Source organism: Miniopterus schreibersii (assembly GCF_964146895.1).
Source record: "Miniopterus schreibersii genome assembly, chromosome: 3".
NCBI classification, from domain to species: Eukaryota; Metazoa; Chordata; class Mammalia; order Chiroptera; family Miniopteridae; genus Miniopterus; species Miniopterus schreibersii.
Genome location: NC_138103.1, coordinates 103111189 through 103133092, shown reverse-complemented (window position 1 = coordinate 103133092; position 21904 = coordinate 103111189). Strand labels below are relative to the sequence as shown.

General features: G+C 39.5%; 1 protein-coding gene across 1 annotated transcript in view; it reads right to left on the bottom strand.

Annotated features, from left to right (window-relative positions):
- NDUFS4 (NADH:ubiquinone oxidoreductase subunit S4) overlaps positions 1-21904 on the bottom strand; it is a 71071-nt gene that overhangs the window by 22029 nt on the left and 27138 nt on the right. The window contains exon 2 of the mRNA XM_081133254.1: positions 21115-21193. Coding sequence (XP_080989380.1) covers positions 21115-21193 — 79 coding nt within the window. The remainder of the gene's footprint in view (positions 1-21114; positions 21194-21904) is intronic.

The window sequence follows — 21904 nt, the reverse complement described above, 5'->3', positions numbered from 1 at the left end:
GCATACTTGTGAAGATATGAGTACGTTTTCATTGTCTTGGTTTTAAATTGATTTTTAGAGAGAGAGGAAGGGGGAGGGAAAGAGAGAGAAACATTGATGGGAGAGCAGAACACTGATCGCTGCCTCCTGCACATCCCTCACCAGGGATGGAGCCTGAAGCCCGGGCATGTGCCCTGACCTGCAATCAAACCAGCAGCCCTTTGGTGCACAGGGTGATGCTCAACCAACTGAGCCTCACAGGTCAGGGCCTAATTGGTAATTTTTAATGGTCAAGTTCAACTTCAAAGAAAAGTAATTACCAGTATTGACCTTCTAAAACATATTCCTCAAGAGCTTGAAAAGGACTCAGCTCCTGGGGAGTCCTCAATACTTATTTCCCTTTTTAATTCAGTATAGTTTTGTAATCTGTCATGCTAACTTCTTATTTAACATGTTGTATCTTTATATTAACATGTACTGTTTCCTCAGCTATAGTTTAAGTGGGTATAAAGAGATAATATGTGTGTTACAAAATTATGGGGTGAGGATTCGTTTCCAAATTACACAGTAGTCCTTCTATTATGAGCTGAATTTATAAGAGCGGGAACTATACATTGGCTACTCTGTAAATTAAGATCTATAGGAAAGGAAACATATTATACTCTTAACACTAGTTACCTCAGGAAGGTAGGACCATAGGAAACAGGCTTTTTCTTCATAAACCTCAGTAAGTATGTTATCTATATGCCAAAGTAATTAAGAAACAAATAAAGCTTTAAAAAAATGGAAATAGTATTTCTTGATTTAGGATGGAAAACCCCTTTAAAGTAAGAAGCTACCAAATGTTGCTAAGCTCTTTATATTTTGCACCCCTAACTACCAGCTTCCAAAAATTATGGCAGTTCTTTATTGATACCTTCCCCTGCTTTAAAGCTGGCATTTGAACAAATGAGTTTCCGAGTTTTGCAGCCCAGGTTTCTGACATACAGTCCCTGCGTGTGGGTGGTGCCGCTGGACAGAGCTGCTGGGGGACAGGATGGAAGGCTGGCAAGCTCACGTATCTGACACAGAGAGGGCACCGAGCTCTGAAACTCCTAGTCCCTGCAGACACACTCTCAGTCTAGACAGACTGATCTCTCACACTTTAAAAAGCATTACGACACTCTATTGTTATCACTTCATCCACGCAGCTTCAGCCGGTGACAGAAGAACCTATCCTTTCAGGACATTTCAATGGGCCAGAGCTCCCACTCCAAGATGCCCATGACACAATGTAACACTTGACAAGAACCATGAGGCACTGTGGTGACTGCTTCCTGTGTCATCAATGCTTTGCTTTACCTCAAAGTTCTCACCGATCTACCTGGGACTCAACCCTTGCAAAAAATAAACAAATAAACAAATAGACAAATAAATAAATAGAATCTACAAGTGATTTAAGCTATACTGAACTAATGATATCCTCTCTTGATTCCTACTTCTGTATTGCACTAGGGATCATGGGTCATTTTTTTTTTAAACCTGCTTACAAGGATAGAAATGCTCTGAACATGTCAATATTGCCTTGTACAGACTTCTCACTTTTTAGGTATAATAGAAAACTTGTAAATAATACTTCCTAAGTTTTCTATGATTACAAAACATTAAATCAGATAAGGTATGAGAAGCCTTCAAGTTGGCACTGTAAGAACCTTAAGACTCACCAGTTATAATTACCTGAAAATTCGAAAAAAGCCAGTAACTTTATAGATAATATACAGAGGTTTATTGAATTTTAAAACTTTTACTTTTTAAGTGGTTGGGTCAAACATGAAACCTATATTCCCTTTATTAAGGAATGTCTCCATCTTAATAAAGTTTCAGAAACACAATCTCATGTAAATATGCCCTTTTTAGGACAGTGATGAATCCTGACTCAGAGACTAAAGGGCACTCAGACAGAATTACTACTGAAAAGATGCACATCACAGCCCCAAAGCTCTCCTCTCTCAGAGCCCCTCCCACAGTGCTAACTGCAGAGCTCAAGGCTGACCTTCCATGCTGCTAGTGAATCTGTGGAAGAGAAACTTTAAAAACCACTCAGAAAGTATATGCCAGTCTATGCAAATGAACTTCATTCTTTTATATACCAATTTTCATGAAAGAATATTAGTTTTCTACATAGAAATTGTATGACTCGCTTATCAACTGTTCCCATTTATCTTGTGTGAATTCGACTTTTTTTTTTAAACAAAAGAAGCTAGGAACAAGCAATGGGAAGTTGGTGTCGAAATGCAGACAAACCTCCCAGCAAGCTTCTCGCAACCCCCAGGATCTGAGCCTTGCTGGCCGCTCTCTTTTCAATACCAGAATTTCACACATTTCATGACTATTATGACTTCAAAGCATCAAATTTTCATCATTGTCCGTCATCTGCCAGCTGATTTGTATACGGGAGTTCTTCTGCGTGCTCTCCGAACAAAAGCCTCCTTACTTCGGTGGCTGTAGATCAAGTTTAAAGTTCTGTTTGTGACAGTGTGTCTCTGGTAAATTAGGGGAACACTGAAGGAGTGCAGCTGCTCGGCAGGAACCTCCTCTTTGGCACCATTTCACTAAATAAAAACTGAATAATTGGCTTCTGCCTTTATTAAACCACAAAAATGCCACTGGCCTTAGTAATTACTTCCGGTTGCCCCACCCACTTAACCTTAATAGTTTATGCTTGTCATAGAGAAAAATAAATGAAAAAGTGTTTTGCCAAGGGTAAATTTTTGATAGGTCTCTCAGTATACTCAAAAGAACCAACATTTTTACCAGGCTTTTTTTGGTAGTAAGTGCACTAAATTGCTTGTTATTACAGATCAATGTTGAAAAGTTTTAATAGAGCACACATATCGAACACTGCAAATGTTGCTTACAGAAACTTGTTCTGTTGGGGGCTATTGGGTACCAATTATGTGTTTAAATTTATTTTAGAACTGAACTGATCTAAATTTGGTGACTGCATTTATATTCTACCTCAACCATAAAACATGTTAAAAGGAAAAACCATCTTAGGTCTGCAATAAAATCTTAAGTACCCTACAGATACCTAACCCAAGAAACACTAAATGATTGCATAAACAATGAAGGACATTTTAGAAAGTACATTTTAGCTTAAAAAATACAAAAAGTTCACAGCACACCTGTGTACTTACTTACCCTCCACACAAGAACTTTAAACACCTCTAAAGAGTCAGTGGACACAGTGACTCAGATACACTGAAGACAGATGCACGCTGAAGTGGGAGCCCCACCAGCCAGGGAAACGAGGGCTGGAATGTGGCTTCCACTATACTCTGCATGCTGAGAACCTCCACGGAGCCAAAAGTTACATTTTAAATGGGATGTTGTTAAGATAGAAACAGATCGTACAAGTGATACTGCTAATCATATAATGAGTAAAAAATTAAGTAGTGAGAGCCTTTACTCCCAGGTGATCCTTCTGCGCAGGACAGGGCACAGCAATGGCTAAAGGCAGGGTCGAGCAGAAACTGGGCCAGAATCCCAACTCGCAACTGCGGGCAAGGAGGGCTTCTCCTCATTCCTCCCCGTGAGTGAGCCACACGAGGCAGAAGGACCAGGTAATGTAAGTGAAGTGCTCACCGTGCTCAATAAAAAGCACGTGTCTCGTTAATTCAACATATTTTTCAGCACCTAAGTATTGGACGTTGGACTCAATGCTCAACAGTATAGACAAGCCTCTGGTCTCATGAACATTACTTCTGCACTTCTGAAAAAGGAGTGAGCAAGCAATAAAAAGCTGGAGTCAGATGCAGAAAATCTTCCTTGAAAAATATGAGTTAGTTGTTAAAGCTCAACAAAGGATTCTGCAATTAGACTCGGTAAGTTGCTTCAAGTCTGGAGGAGAGAAAAACCTAGATTTTCTGCTTAAATAAGGGCTGAATGTAATATTCCATTTCTTGTATATGTCAGAAGCACTGAGTACAATATACGTTAAGTGAATTTGTTTAAGCAGCTACACAACCACATGCTGAAAAGCCTATGACAGGCACAACAGTGCAGGAAGTGGGTGTAATTTACCTGTGTTCATTTCAATTCAAATGGAAAGACGCTGCTATGCCAAGAGATCCACGCCAGGGCTGCAGAGGATAGAGAGGCTTTACTCCTCAATTTAAGAGGCTTATAATCTGTGCACCCACAGGAGGGGAAGTGGGGGTAACCACATAATCGTACTATGAAATACGATATTGGCTGACTGAGGAATTATGATTCAGACAAATATGGAGGAACCCAAGCTCCACCACTTGTCACTGTGTGGTACTGAGGAGGGTCACTGCCCTCCTTTAACAGTGTACAGCCTGGCCAGTGTGGCTCAGTGGCTGATTGTCGACCCATGAACCTGGAGGTCACAGTTCGATTCTGGGTCAGGGCACATGCCAGGGTTTTGGGCTTAATCCCCGGTAGGGGGCATGCAGGAGGAAGCTGATGGATGCTTCTCTCTCATCACTGATGTTTCTCTCTCTCTCGCCCTTTCCCTTCCTCTCTCTGAAATCAACAAAAACATATATATTTTTTAAGTGTACAACAAAACCTACACTATGGCACTGTTTGGAAGGACCAAGTCAGGACACGAAGTAAAATACAATAAACGCCACGGGAGTCAAATAAGAAACTGCATTTGGTTTTAAAAGTGAAAAACTTCAAAAACACCAGACCAAAGAGGGGGGCAGAGATGGCTCTTTCAGGGCCTTATTGTTTTATAAAAATAATATGGAAACATTTTAACAATACTAGAGACAAATTAAAAAAATATATATCCATGTGCTTAACACCCTAGCAACTGTTTCCTTAGCCCATTACTCGCCCATGACTATGCAGGGACATGTCCAATCAAGTTACTGTGCACTGACTATTTTCAAGTATCATATCACAACTTTTCTCCATGTAGTTACCCAGTCTTCATATGTCCTGTTTTAATGGCCTCATTAATAATCAATTAGGTTGATGTGTCACAATTTCTTAGCCCATTCCTTTTTATTGAAAAATCAAGTTACTCTGTTGTTACTGCTTTTTAAGTATAGACTGCTGCAACAAGTCTCAGTGACCTGAATCCTCTAAGGTTGGTCACTGCGGATAGAACTAACCGCGTCAAAGGTTGTAAGAATTCCCATGGTCCCTGACATGTTAGTAAACCGCTTTCCAAATGGGTGGAAAGTTCTATATTGCCGCCCACAGTGCAGGCCAATTTCCCTGGGTCCTCTCAAGGCACAAGAAACAGGCATATACTACCTTGGCTTGAATTTGTTTAGTGTGGATTCTTCCAGACAAAACTATAAAGGAGAAAATGAGCTTGAGTTTTTACTAGTAAAAACACAAAAAAATGTACGAATTTCCTCAAAATTGGCCCAAAATGATATAATGTTACTTTATAAAGGCTCCTAGTAACACATAAAACCTGTCAGAATATACCTCCAGAACACCATTCGGATGCACAATCTCTTTATAACAGGAGGGAATGGCAAGTACTTTCAGATTTTTACTATACGTGGCTGTGGAGCCCCAGGACAAGCCACCCCAGGGTGGTTCTTTCAGGACAGGTTTTATTTTAAAAAGATGCTGTGAAAACATTATAATAATATTAAAGAGAAATTTTAATCTGGTATACAGATTACTTAAACTGAAGGTAATTTTAGCTACAGGCTGAAGAGAAACTTCTCCCCTCCCTTAAACCTTGGAGAAGAATTTCCGTTGGAGGCTTTGCCCATAAGACTATCAGAAATAACTTCCTCTGACCTATTGGGCAGGACAGACCTCTATCTACTGAAGGTCTGCTCTCCTTATCACCCTGCAGTAACCTTCTGAAGCCCGGAAAGCACCTTACTCCGCCCTAGCTCAGGAGGTCTTACATGCCTCAATCCCTCTGTCTATCAGAGCCGCTCAGGTATGCAGGGTCTCTGATTTCTCATGCATGGGGGGTTCCCGTGCATACAGCATTAACTCTGATTTTCTCTGGTCATCTGCCTCCTGTTGATTGGACTATCCAGCCAGCCAAGAGAACCAGCAGAAGGAAAGGGGAATAAATATCTAGAAGAGATATCTGTACATCCATGTTCATAGCAGCTTATTTACAACAGCCAAAAGGAAGAAACAATACATGCACCCGGTAGGTGAATGGACTGACAAAGTCTGGCATATACACAGAATATTATATAGGCTTAAAAAGGAATAAAATCCTGACACATACTGCGACATGGATGAACCTTGGAAATATTATGCTAAATGAAGTACACCAGTCACAAAAGGCCAAATACAGTATTATTCTGCTTATATAAGGTACCTATAGGCAAATTCAGAGAGAGAGAAGGTATAATACAGGTTACCAGGGACTGGAGAAGGTAATGGGGAGTTTCTGTTTGGTGGGCCCAGAGTTTCTGTTTGGGTAATGAAAAAGTTCTGGAATGGGTGGTGGTGAAGGTTGGACATTATGAATGTGCTTAATGCATTTTAATACCACTGAATTATACACTTAAAAATGGTTAACATTGTAAATTCTGCATTATGTATATTTACAATTTTTAAAAAAGAAAATGGAATGACAGCTTTCAAAATAAAAACTTTCAACCTAGAATTCTACATCCAATAAAAAGGTTGTTATAGATTAAATGTCCATAACATGTAGTGCTCCCTACCCCCCCATCCTCAAATTCATATACTAAAGACTTAACCCCCAGTATAATGGTATTTGGAGATGGGCCCTTCGGGAAGCAACTGGGGTCAGGTAGGTCATGATGTGGGCTCCTTTCAACAGGATTAGTAACTTTATTAGAACAGACACTAGAGTGCTTGTCCACCCCACCCCCACCATGCGAGGACACAACCTTAAGGCAGCTGTCTACAAGCCAGGGAGACAGTCCTGACCAGACACCAACCTGCTGGTATCTGGAGCTTGAACTTCCAGCCTCCAGAATGAAGAGAAAACATATGTCTGTTAAGTCACTCAGTTTATGGCATTTTGTTACAGCAGCTGAGCTAAGTCAAGGTCTTTCAAACACAGAGGCAAAAATCAAAGCATTTACAGATTAAAAAAAGCTCAGAGACTTTGCTCCAATAGACCTGCACTACAAGAAACGCTAATGAAGTTCTCAGGATGAAGTGAAGAGATACCAAACAGGAATCTGTGTCTATACGGAGGAATTAAAGCATCAAAAATGGTAAATTTGTGGGTAAATAAAAAAATGTTTCTTGTTTCTTAATTTCTTTAAAAGATAACATTGTTTATCGCAAGATTAATAATTTACTATAAGGTGTGTAACGTAGAATAAAACGTGTTTCAACATTAACACAAAACATAACCTGTTTTAAGATTCTATGTCACATGTGAGGTGACATATTACTAGTTCATGGTGGACTGTGCAAACTTCAGGATGTATATTGTAATCCCTCCCTAACAGAACCGCTAAAAAAGGTACAGCTAAAACATCAGTAGAGATGAAATGGGTTCTAAAAATGTACTCAACCCAAAATTAATATGTGAAAGAAATCAGAGGGATGAACAGGCACTGATTGTCACACTAGATAAAATACAAGCCAGAGGCAAAGACATGTGCAAGGGACAGGCTTTAAATATAGGCTCACAGACAGGTTAAAAGTAAAAGGGTGGCACCAGGGTGGAGGGACTGGGTGAAAAAGGTGAAGGGATTAAGAAGCAAACAAACAAAACAAAATAAAAACACACCTCACAGACAACAGATGGTGAAGACCAGAGGGAAGGGGGTGGGGAGGCAGGAGAGGGTAAAGTAGGGATAAATGGTAATGGAAGGAGACTGGACTCGGGGTGGTGAACGCACCATACAATACGCAGACGATGGGTGTATTATAGAATTGTACCCTGAACTATAATTTTGTTAATCAATGTCACCCCAATAAATCCCATAAACAAATAAATAACTTTTTAAAAAGGAAAAACATTAGTGGAAAAACTGAATATACTTTGTAGTTTATGATGTACCAATATTAGTTTCTAAATTTTGACAAACGTAACATGGCAGTGTAAGGTGTTAATATGCGGGGAAACGGTGATGGGTATATGGAAATTCTCTATCCTATGTCTGCAGCTTTTCTGTGAATCTAAAATTATTCCAAAACAAAAAGTTATAATGAAATGAAAAGCAAAAGGGTGGAATAAGGCGTCCATGCAAAGCTAAGATTAAGACGACACGGACAGCTATACCGACGTGGCTGACGCGGACTCTGAATAGGTCAGGCCCGGGAGAGGAGGGCTGCTCCACGAGGGTGGACATCGACTCGCTCAGAACACCGAAGGTCCTCAACGCTCATACGCCTGAGTGGAGCAGCAAAACAAGCGAAGTGAGGACATGATGCCACCAAGGAAGAAACTAGGGATAGCTGGAGATGCTGACACGTCTCTCTCGGCAACTGACAGAAGACGGAGGCAAAAATACAGGGGTAAGAAAATTCGAATGACACTATTAACAACCTAAAGCTTACCTGAAGTTTACAGAACAAAACCCAAACTAGAAAAGGCACGTTCTTCTAAGTGCACATGGAACACTAATCAAGACAGGCCACATTCTGAGCACTGAAAAAAGCCTTGCCCTGGCCAGTGGCTCAGCTGGTTAGCGCATCGTCCTGACACACCATGGTTGTGGGTTTGATCCCTGGTCAGGGCACCTACAAGAAGCAACCAATGATGCATACGTATGCAGAACAACAAATGGACGATTCTCTCTCCCTTTTTCTTTCTGTCTCTAAAATCAATCAATAAACAAAAAAGAGGTATATCTTTCCATTTAAAGAAATATTCACAATATAATGCAAAGAAAGTAAAAAAACAGGACATCAAACTATAAAGCGTGATTTGTGTTATATACAAATACGCTGGAAGCTAGTGTGTTTAAATATTCATATAATAAGTAAATTCACCAAGACTATGAGATAAAAGGTGATTTTAATTTTCTTTATACTTTAACATTTCCATGTCAATGTTTCTACAATGTGCATGTTTTACTATTAAAGTCAATAAATAAAACTTTTAAATTATATACAGTTTAATGACCAAATGTAATATGAATAAGACCTTCAGAAACTCCTTTGGAGTCATACAGTTTAAAATTCCCACCATTAAAAGTAGGTGGTAAGTGACCAAAAAAATTCTCATTGGAATGATAGTTACATAGCAATATGTCTACATAGTTGTCAGAATCTAAGTAGAGTACTATCATAAATGATTTAGTAAAATGCTGTTAGAAAAGGCAAGTCACATGACAGAAACTGCTAAATACCAACTATACATACACAAATATACACAAATAAAAACACCTAATATAAGACCATTGCAATTAGGGCCAATAGTTTGCTCCAAGATCCCCTAGAACTCAGCACCTGAATAGCAAATGTGAATGAGAACAGTATTCAATTCATTCAGATTTAAAGATAATTACAATATAATGTTTAAATCATATCATTTCTTTTTCCAGTCAGTAAATGTCTTTGAAAGTCCTGTATATTCCCAAGGGGGGAAACAAGACCTAAGGGAAACAAGCCCTTGGCAGGCAGGCAGCTCTCCCTCCTCCCTAGACCTGCTGCGCCTCCCCCACCGTTCCGGGAGAGAGGAAGGAGAAGGAAAGGGAAGAAGGAGGGATGAGCTTCACAAGAATGGAGAGGAGGAGGGAGGAGGGACAGAGAGGAGAAGAGTGAGAACCGTCAAAAACCTGGCCGGGCGCAGACAGAGGGAGGAGGGAGAGAAGGAGCCGGCTGCTGGAAGGGCCCGTGAAGGGGGTGGAGGACAGCATGCAGCCAGAAAAGGAAGGACAGAGACTGTCCCCTATGCTGTTGGCAAAAGGGGAAGAGCCACAGAGACAACTTCCAAGCCCCAGGGAGAACGAGGGAGAAAGGGGCATGGAGAGCCACAGTTACGGCGGGCCCGCCATCACCACCTCCGGGACACCAGCTGAATTCGGGCAGGCGCTTAGACAGGTCTGTGCCTTGTCAGCACCAACCTTGTGGACAGCAGCTGGGCATCTCCACCTACTCCCCCCTTTTTGGGTGGGGGTCACGGTGGTGTGGAGGGCTGTGGAGCGTGGGGGATTCTATGAAGGAGATGAATTCAGTATTCCAGGTCCCAACATGACCTTTATCAGGACACCATTTCAAAATCAGAAGTTTCATAGAAGAATCACTGAATTGTATGTATGTACGTATGTATACCATATGTAAAATCTAAAATACAAAGACAGCCCTGGCCAGTGTGGCTCAGTGGTTAGAGTGTCAGAATGAGCACCGAAGGTTTTTCAGGTTCGATTCCCGGTCAAGGGCACATACCTGGATTGCAAGTTCTATCCCTGTGCATGTGGGAGGCAACCAGCCAATTGACTGGTTGGTCTCTCTCACATTGGTGTTTCTCTCTCTCTCTCTCTAGCTCTATTTACCTATCTACCCTTCTCTCTCTAAAATAAAAAATAAAATAAAAAAATCAATGGAAAAAATATCCTCAGGTGAGAATTAACAACAACAAAAATGAGCACTTACAGCCCAACATTTTAGTACATCTGTGTCTGCATGTTCAGAGAAAGCCAAGATCATTTTTAATACCTATTTCATTGGTGGCATTAAAATAAAAGACCCTCATTAACTAATATGTAATATACTCAAAACTGAGAGAAGTAAAGTGTTACACATGACATAGAACTGAGCGAAAAGCCTCCTCAACATCACTTCTCAGGTGCCTGGTGAAGAGGCAGCTCTGTGGAGGCCCAGCACACTGCGCACAGCGAAGCTCACTGTCACCACCCTGCTTTCTACATGCCCTCCTTTTGTAGGACATGAGTGACACCTGCAAGCTTGAAAGTGGTATTGTGAGGAGTAGACTCAGAGCACAGGTCAAGCCCTCTCAGATGAGAGTCGACGTTTGCTGGCCACAAATTCTGCAACCGGCATTCTCCTGGCCTTGGCTCTAACATTTCCCACAGACACACGATATAAAGAGAAAACTAATCGTCACCAAAAGACAGTACTTCCTCTCACCCCTGCTTTTGTTAAGGCTGGACATGAGGTTTTAACAAGTTCAAGGTAGGTATTTGGATGAATTCTTGAGTTTTGAAATTATCTGGCAAATTGGCCAATTAAAAAAAGCTATATAACCAAAAACAAATACTCTCTTTCTCCTACCAAAGAAAGAAACAACAACATAAAAACCAACCTCCATTCAAACACAGTATAAAAGAAAGCACCAGGTATCTAGTACTCTGAGATACATCCTGATGCTCTGATTATAATTATATTCCGTTAAATGAATGAAATTACACAACCAATTTCCAAGGAGATAATATACAGCACATGTACTTTGAGTTAAAGAAAAATATGTGTCTTCATATATAAATTGGATAATCACTAAAAGAACAAAAAATATAACATTCAAACAAATATTATCAATTCTACTTAATGAGAGCCAAAGCTCCTATATAACAACAGGCACAAATTTTAAACTCTTGAAAGTGAGTGCCCAGTCTCTACACAATTTCCATACACAGCAGGTGGCAAAGCGGGAAAAGAAGTGACCGAGGGACTGTCCTCAGAGGAGGCACAATGGGAACTGTGGCACAGCACCAGCTTAAACACACCGAGGCGGAAGATGCTGTGGCTGTTAACAGTTAAACCTTTACTACACTTTGCTAATTGGTACACAGAACTTTAAAGCTTCTGAAAGATAAAGCATTCAGTCAGTGCAACTCTCCAGCACTGCTCACGTTGGATGCAGAACAAAGGGGGAAAAATTGCCTTTAATTGCTGAAGAATCACAAATAATGGAGGTGGCTGATCACTGTGGAGCAAGAGCTTTTGTTCCTTAAACAACTTTAATATAGAAAGACCTTTCTCTATTTTAGGTCTCATTGGTCCTTGTCTACATATAAAACCTAACATTACCATTCATTTCCTCTGTAAGTATTTAATAAGTACAAGTTTTATACAGCGTGATGATATGTGAAAATTAGAAAACAAAGTTCTGTATTATCAATATATTTTATTTCAAATAATTGTATATAATAAATGATCTGATGTGCTTTAATTAATGTTAAATGCAAGAGTTATCTGAAGTTGTTTTAATACTAAGGATATGTCATCAATGAGTACAAATATTTCTATTTTAAATGATCAATTAATTCTATTTAGATACATTTTCAGTAATTTTAAGAGTATGTTTACCCATAAACATAAAAATCAGCTATTTTAATATTAGTTCATATGGTTAGGTATACATGTCATGTGATATGTCATGTGTATGAAATACAATTTAATCTTCTAAACATGTAAGCAATCATATACTGTGTGATTAAATTTACTGGTTCATAATACATTTATTAACCTATCCTGAAGGTGTGGAAAGAACATTTACTTCTAATACTAAGTCTTAACATTTTCAATTATTTGCGTTTGTGTTACTTTTCAAAATGAGTATCTCCCCCACCCTCTCAGACTCCCACCTCTAGTACTTGAAAAAAAGCCAATAAAACAATGGCCATTTCACTGTAAAATTCACACGTCCAAAATCATCAGTCATTACTTCTTCCTTAGAATTTTAAACAATAGTATTGCTACAATCTTAAAGGCTAGTCACCAATTTTTTTCCCCTTGGTAGCTTGTAGGTAGTGTAAAAAAAAAAGAGAGAAAAGTACACATTGTGTTTCAAAAATAAAATTCTACTTCAAACTAACATTTGCAATCAGTGCTTTTTCTCTGTTTACTTTAATAGTCTCATCTAAATAAAAGAATATAAATAAGCATCTGTAGACTGAAAAACACGCAGAACATTATCCCATATTTAGTGCAAGTCTTGGGAAAAAGTACCTCCCATGCTAAACTGCCACCATGGAAGGTCCTCAAAAGCTGCTATTCTTTGATGTAAAATGAAATACTACTTAGTGAATAAAACATAAAAACTCCTGTCTACCCTTCAAAGAGACATATCCTTTGACCCAGTGCTCCAGACTAAAGCCTTGAAATTTTTGCACAAGAATGCTGCACTAGCAAAGTCCAGACAAAACAGACACTTGAGATGCGAGGAGGCTGGATAACCCCAATCACAGACACTACGCCTTCCAATAATCTCGCAGAGATAGCGCTGCCATACACCAAAAGAAAGTAATCTCACCAAAAGAAAACTGACCCCTTAAAAAAAAAAAAATAAAGCAACCAGTCAAAGCAAATGTAAGCCTTTTAACTTAGGTTTATCTTTGTGTGCAGGTCACCTCTTAATGACCAATTTTTAATTCAAGTTTGCAGACTTATAAAAAGTTTTCATCTACAAACTTTTAGTGTGTTAGGCGGTAAAAACAGCACAAAACCAATACCTGTGTAGCAAACATAATTGTTTTATTTTGGAAGGCTTGCAAAAAAATCATTCATTTTTACAAATTTCTTACAGCAAGTTCAAGCAAGCAATGCAAAAATGTAAAACCTATTAAAGTGACCAAAAAGTTCTATTAAATGACTTGTTGCTACTTGCAGACATTCTAAAACAGCAATATTATCACCCAGTTGGCAAAGTGTGCTGATACCACGTGCTTAATCAAATAGCAATTACTTATTGCAAGTATCAACACGTAACAAAGCTTTAACTGCTGTGTTGCTGCTATTCGGAAGAAATTGTCAAGCAGTAAAACAAATTGGCAACATTCAAAACACCGACTATTTATTTTAGATGCACATCTAATTTTTAAATAAAGATATTAATATAGACTATTTTAAATCCTCTTAGGATTTTACATTAAAGGGCTTATTACTATAAAGTAATTTCTCAAAACAACTTAGAAACGACAGCTATCCTTCCCCATCCCACAGATTTGAGATTTACAGATTGCTAAACAAAGTTTCCTTTTTCATATGCATTTATATTAAGGATGCATGTATGGCTACAGTTAATTTAAAACAACTAGCGCTTAATAGTTTTTAAACAAAATAACTAGGAACCTAACTGAAAACAAACCATTGAAAGTGCTGATATAAACACTGAAGCATAGTGCCTGGCACACATTAGGTGCTCAACATGTATTTATAGAATAAGTAAAGAATGAAGGATAGCTGGCAGCCAACTTATTTTACAAAAGTAATATATTAATGTCCAAACTATTAAGGCTTATTTCACATTATTTTTACTAATAAACTGAAATAATTCTTACATTTTGAGGGGATTCTTGTATCTTTTGTATTTAAATTTTAACTATAGTAGTAGATAGTTAATCTAAGGTAATTTTGACAAACAGGAATCAGTATTTTAAAAATGAATAATAAAAATGATGACAAAGCATTTCAAAATCATACCTATGTAGGTCTACTCTATTCATGCTTTGGTTGTTTTGTGGGGAGTGCCTACTCCAAATCTTTAAAGAATACGGAAAATTTAACTCCTCTGTCTCATCAAACGTACTGAAAGGAGACCGGGGTGGGGGTGGGCAGCAAAGGGAGAAAAGTCTCTCCCTTAATGAAGCACAAAGGCGAAGCCGCTCTGCACCCACCCTCACAGCAGAGTGGCCCCCGCAGACGCCGGCAGAGCAGGCCCTCGCAGGCGCCCCTCATTACCCGCAGGAAGTATCACGGATTTGGAAATAATGGTGCAAACACAAAAAGGGTTTTCTGAACATTGTGCTTCTACATCAATTGACAAGATTATTTTAAGATGCTGTCATCTACTCTTTTGATACTTAGTTTTTTATTCATTACTACAGTAAATGAAAAGGGTATGGCAGTTTACACACAGCAAACGGGACATTTCTTAAAGTTGACTAATTAGAAATTTACCATGTGCTCTGCTACAAAATTCATTAGCAGTAATCTAGGAAATACTACAATTTTATTCTCTGAAGATTTGTCCTCTAACAATGTCAACACTGTATAGAGTTCAAAAATGATAAGCCCTGGCAGGGTAGCTCAGGTGGTTAGAGCACCTCCAGATGCACTAAGGTTGAGGGTCTGATCCCCGGTCAGGACACACACAAGAATCAACCAATGATGCATCAATAAGTGGGGCAACAAATCATGTTTCTGTTTCCCTCCCTCCCTCCCTCCCTCCCTCCCTCCCTCCCTCCCTCCCTCCCTCCCTCCCTCCCTCCCTCCCTCCCATCAATAATAAAAAAAAAAAGGAAATGCAAAAATATAATAAAATGAAAGAATAGATTCTTAACACTGGAAAATGCTAGGCAGATTTCTCCCCTTTACATTCTCTGCCTAAAAAAGATAAAGCACCTGTTCTGTTAATATACACTTGATACCCAAAATAAAACATCTTCTTCTTTGTACTTATAATGGTACTGACATCCATGAAACACTGTGAAAATTCCTTTAATTTCTTATGTTCTATATATTAAATTCTGCCTGTCAAATGTAACATTAAAAAAAAAATTAAACTTTACTTGGTAATATGCCCTCTGAGCTAATCAGAGAATAAGAGTTACCATAATAAACGGGGTGTTCGTAAGATGGAAGAAATGAAACATGACTTGATAACGGTACAGATAAAAATGGTCTGGGGCTTTAGTTCTCCATGGAGTCCCCATAAGGAAGAGGAATGAGAACCTCAGTTTAAGCTGCCTTCCTAGGACTGCTGAGATGAGCAGGGATGGAGGTCGTAATCCCCAGCACGCCCTGCTCCACACATCTGGAGAACCACGAGAAATCCTGGCAGCAACAGTTTAAAAGGGATGCCATCAAACTGCAAGCTAATCAGGATGATGAATTAACTAGAATTCATCTAGAATTAACTAGAATTAACTGAATCAAAGCCCTGGGGATATTTAACCCAAAAAAGAGAAGTCTTGGCAGAATGATTCTCAAACATTTTGGTCTCAGGACTCCTTTACACTCCTAAAAATTACTGGGTGGTAGGCATACAGTGCAATATACAGATGATGTATTGCAGAATTGTTCACCTGAAACCTGTATAAGCTGATTAACCAATGTCACCCCAATAAAGTTAAGTAAAAAATACATGAAATAAAAATAAAAATTACTGGGACCCAAAAGAGGTTTTGTTTTATATAGATAATCTGCATGTATTTGTCATATAAGAAATTAAAGCCCTGGCCGGTTTATCTTAGTGGATAGAGGGTAGGCCTGCAGAATGAAGGGTCCCAGGTTCAATTCCAGCCAAGGGCACGTGCCTGGGTTGCAGGTTTGACCCCTGGCCCCGGTTGAGGCATGTGCAAGAGGCAACCCATTGATGTGTCTCTCTCACATCCATGTTTCTCTTTCTCTCTCTCCCATTCTCTCTGAAAAGCAATGGGAAGAATATCCTCGGGTGAGGGTTAAAAAAAAAGAAAGAAATTAAAATGGAGAAAAATTTAAATATATACTTAGTTTAAAATGATAAACCAATTATATATTAACATCGCATTATTCTGAAAAATAATATTTTCAAAAACTAAAAAGTTTAGTGAGGAGAGTTACACTGATGAGCTTTTGAAAATCTCTAATGAAAGCTTAGAAGGCAGGTTAATTCTAACATCTGCTCGTGTTCAAACTGTGGTACTAAGTTGTCTTGGATGAAATAAATGAAGAAAATTCATCCTCACAGATACGTAATTAGAAAAGAGAGCAATATTTTAACGCTCGCACTGGTCTCTCTTGCCCTTTCAAGTTCTGCCCATGCATGACTCTGTAACATCACACACTGGCCACAGATGCTGGCATGTTCCCTCACACACTATCCTACATTGTATTCATGAGCGTTGCCACCGGTCCATCAGAGCAGTCTCCACTGGGAAGTTGTCAAGCCCATCAGGTCGGTGGCAGAATCAAGTTCTAAAAATTCTCACTTTTACTTGGAAGCTTGACATTCATCACAGGTAGCACTTCCTTGAAGTAACAGGCTTATTTTCTAGAAAATGTCTGCCATGGACTGAAAACTGAATAAGCATAGCTTGTCATCTGTTATTGTTTTTTCAATTAGAAAGTGCACCATGAAAAGAGTGGCCAGGTTTGGTGTGCACCAGCCACTCAGCAACACACGTGGCTGCCCTGAGACACCCATGGGACGCGGAGGCAGCAGCAGGCGTGTTTTATGCACAGTACTTCTGTTTGGCCACATGGGGAAAAAAGATGAATATGCAGGGTGGAGATTTTTAAACATTAATAATTTGTATTGCTTCATCAAGGGTGTTAAGTGAAACTGGCTTTAATAGTCTTTGTATGATTATGAAAATGGTTTGCCTTTGTAGACCTTCTACACGGGGCCTTGGGCTCCTGCCCAGGCCACTCTGAGAACCACTGTCCTGGGGAAGGCTTGCAAGTCTCCCCTCATGCTCCCGGCCTTCACCCTGCAGCAAATCCAGCTTTTATCAAGTTGATTACTTGTGAGAGTCCCACATAAGATTTCTCTTGAATGAAAAGCTAAACAATTTTTTAAATGAAAAATAGATTTAATAATATAACTAGGTAACATCTAAAGTTATCCTCTGGTTTTAAATTCCTAGCATCCAAAATAAACACTAAAACTGATCCCCAACTAAGTTTAGTCCCCATACTTACAACCTAGATTTTAACAGGCATCATCTGTATTAATTTTTAAAGTCCATTACTTAAGATGTCCAATAGGAATCATGAGAATGGCTAATTCCCTTACCACACAATTAAAATTCTAGCTTCTATGCAATTTCAGGTACAAATATAACTAGTGTTGAGTGGTTAACAAAAACAGTATCCTAAGTTAATAAACTGATTTACACTATATAATAGTGACATTAAAATGCTGTTTCCACATCTTCTTTTAGAACACTCACAAGGAATTACTTCACATTTTGAAATATTTTCATCCTTAATACTGATACACACCTTTAGAATCATTTTTGTTCAAAATGCAAATATAATCAATTCCAGGTGCTCGACATTTCTGCAAGTACCACCAGCCCTGGCCTTGTCATTACGCTACTTACTGAGCCCTCCATCTGGCAGCATGTGAAAACAAGGCCTGAAACCCCTACTAGCATTATGGTACCTATGTGATTATTTAACACTTTTGTCTTAATATAAACCTAAATGAATGGCTGTGGGTTTCAGTTATCCATATTAAATATTACTTCAATAACTATGAGTAATTAATTATACATAAGACTTCAATGGGTTTTAGCTGGAATACCACACCTACACTTTGACTAGCACACACTTCAAGAAAGACATAACAAAGCTGGAGAAAATCTATACAGGGCAACTAAGTTCATTGGAAGTATGCAACTGATTTGCGAGACGATTAAAAACACAGCACTCAAACGACAGGTGCTGGCGAGGGTGTGGAGAAAGGGGAACCCTAGTGCACTGCTGGTGGGAATACTGACTGGTACAACCACTATGGAAAGCAGTATGGAGGTTCCTCAAAGAATTAAAAATGGAGCTGCCTTTTGACCCATGATCCCACTTCTAGGACTATATCCTAAGAATCCTGAAACACTAATTTGAAAGAATATATGCACCCCTATGTTCATAGAAGCACAATTTACAACAGCTAAGATCTGGAAACAGCCCAAGAGCCCATCAGTAGATGAGTGGATAAAAAAGCTGTGGGACATTTACACCATGGAATACTACGCAGCTGTAAAGAAGAAAAATCTCATACCCTTTGGCACACTATGGATGGACCTGGAGAAAATTATGCTAAGTGAAATAAGCCAGGCAGAGAAAGAAAAACATCACATGATTTCGTTTATATGTGGAATCTAAAGAACTTAATAAACAGATGAACAGAATAGATTCAATGATATGGAAGCACGAATCAGACTGACGAATGTCAGAGGGATGGAGGAGGGAGTGGGTGGAGGGGGAGAGAGTAACCAAAGAATTTATACGCATATATGCACAACCCAAGGACACGGACAATGGTAGGGAGAGGGACTGGGGAGGGGGATGGGATGGGGTGGAACGGGTCATTGGGGAGAAAAAGGGGCATCTGTAATATTTTAAACAAACAAACAAAAATTTAGCCTGGCTGGGCGTGGCTCAGCCGTTGAGCGTCGACCTGGGATCCAGGAGATCGGGGTTCGATTCCCAGTCAGGGCACATGCCCAGGTTGCGGGCTGCAGCTGATCAATGACTCTCTCATCATTGATGTTTCTCTCTCTCTCTCTCTCCCCCTCTCCTTTCCTCTCTCTGAAATCAATAAAGATATATATTTTTAAAAATTTTTTAATTAAAAATAAATAAATTTAAAAAACAAAACTAAACAAAAAAACCCAGCTGTAGGACCATGGAATACTACGCAGCTATAAAGAAGAAAGAACTCTTACCCTTTGGGACAGTATGGATGGACCTGGAGGATATTATGCTAAGTGAAATAAGCCAGGCAGAGAAAGACAAACATCACATGATCTCACTTATATATGGAATCTAAAGAACTTAATAAACTGATGAGCAGAATAGATTCAATGACATGGAAGCACGGATCAGACTGACGAATCTCAGGGGGGTGGGGGGGGAGGGCGAGAGATTAACCAAAGAACTTATATGCACATAGGCACAACCCAAGGACAAGGACAATGGTGGGGAGAGGGACTGGGGAGGGGGGTGGGAGGGGTGGAAGGGATCACTGGGGAGGAAAATGAGACATCTGTAATATTTTGAACAAAGAAATTTTCAAAAACATTAAAAAAAACAAAAAACCCCAGCACTCAAGGCAGCCTGCATACCTCTCCGGTGTGCTTCACAGCACCTGGTCGGACTGCTGCCCGACTTATGTATTCTTTGAACGGGAGAGAACAGAACTTAGAGGTATTACTTGTAAACTCCACAACATTTGAAAGCTTTATAGAAAGTGAACCCCACAATACTGAAACAAGAAGGTAATCTCTTGAGGCTTAAAAGAGACAGCCGCTGGGAAAATGAAGACTGTGTCCTCATTAATTATTGGATACGCAGCATGCGCCAGTCCTCCTCCCGCCCCACCCCGGCCTCAGCTCTCGGACCTGAGGAAACACGCCGCTCTGGTGAAGAACAAGGACATGGCACTGAACGCGAACTCGGGACTGGTGACAAGCAGCCAGGCAGAGTGACCCAGGGCCCGGAGGCCCTGCAGCAGAAAAAAGAACAGCAAGGTATAGGCACCGTTTAGCTGGAGCTAAGGGGGCAGAGACAGTGCTACAAGACAAACCGGGAGAGGAAGACCTCGAAGCCCATGGCAGGACTTTAACGTTTACTCCCAGGTCAGCAAGAAACATAGAAAGGTCTTTCACAGGAGGGTGGCAAACCTGCATTTTAGTAAGACTGTTTTGGTTATGCTTTGGCTCCAAAGTTAAAATCAACCAGCCTTAAATATGAGATATTTAAGAGACTTCCTTATCTGTTCACTTATCAATTTACTTTCCTATTTGGATCCTTAATGGTGCAAGAAGAAATTTAAGTGTGACCTATTATTTAAATTATGCTCAATTATCAAAATTGAGTGATAAAAGAATATACGAGGACTAGGGAGGGAGTAGTTAAGAAACAGACCCATATATCTGACAATGGTAAACCAGATAAAAATGAGAGTACAACTACACATTTTTACTACAAGTCTTAGAACATTTACAAAATGTATGCTATTGTACAATATAAGCATCGATAACAAGTTGCATCTAAAATAACACCACACACCGAAAAATTTCATGTCATGGTTACCAAAATTCTGTCCGCTGGGATTAACAGAATGTTACTTATTCGTTGCTAGTTGTAATCTCTCGTGCATAATGTGAAATGGGACATGACACACAAAAACAACTGATTCCAGAAAAACTCAATATACTTAATTTTAGATGGTACTGATACCTTACAATTTAATTAAATAGGAGTAGAGCTGACAAAATAAAAAACAATGCATGCATTACAAAAATAAAAATGTTCTAACTGCTACTTATAAACACCACAAAAATGGAAGCCTTTTGTAATTTTAATTTCTTAATACTTGTATGACTTAATATTTGTGTATAATGTTTAACACAAGTTTCCATTATCTTTCTGTGACAAATATTTCTTAAAATAAATTTCTTAAAATTTACATACAATCCAGAAAGTCAAATTCACGTCACTTTCCTAGAAGAACCCATGACACCCCTTAAAATCTACTGTACAAGAACCCTGAAGGCAGAATCCCAGCAATGTATATAAGAAAGTTCTTACCAATTTTTCATCAACTGTTATGAGCTGCGTGTCTCGAGTTTGGTCCTGCGCCAGCCTCCACGTGGAAGTGCTCAGCAACCTGCAATGCAAGATTTTAAATTAAAAATGATCCATGAACGGGGAAAAGAGAGGCAGGCAAATGTTGCACAGACAAGCTACTTGAACAGTATCTGTCCTATGAAACAAAAAGAAGAGGGAGAGATGAGGTCACAGAAGTGCTTATCCCCCATCAGCTGTGTCTGCTGTTTCTCAGGCTCACTGGAGAGCTCACCGCAGGCCGCACTGCATGTCAGTCCCAGGTTCCCGTCACAGAAAGGCCACCAGGGACAAGCACTGTCCTGCTCCCTGCGAGTGTGCAGCGAGTTGGCATGACCAGGAAGAAAAATGCAGCTTTACCAACCCTTCTGGAAAGCTGATTCCTAAATGAAGGCATCAGAATGAAAAAGAAAAATCTCAATCACATTCTTTTTAAAATTTATTTATTTTAGAGAGAAAAGGAGGAGGGAAGGAGGGAGCCTTGATCGGCTGCCTCCTGTGCACGCCCCTGACCAGGAATCGAACCAGCAGCCTTTTGGGAGACGGTGCCCAACCCGCTCAGCCACACCGGCCAGGGCTCACTCATACTCCCAGTGGTCTAACGTAAAAGTTATAGAAGTAATGATAACAGTAGAGTTTCTTCACTCTAATTTCAAAATGAAAGTAGTTTACATAGAAATGATTTATATGACTGCTTTTATTAATGTTACTAACTTGGTCCTGAATCCCTCACAGAATGGAAGAAAGTCTGAAT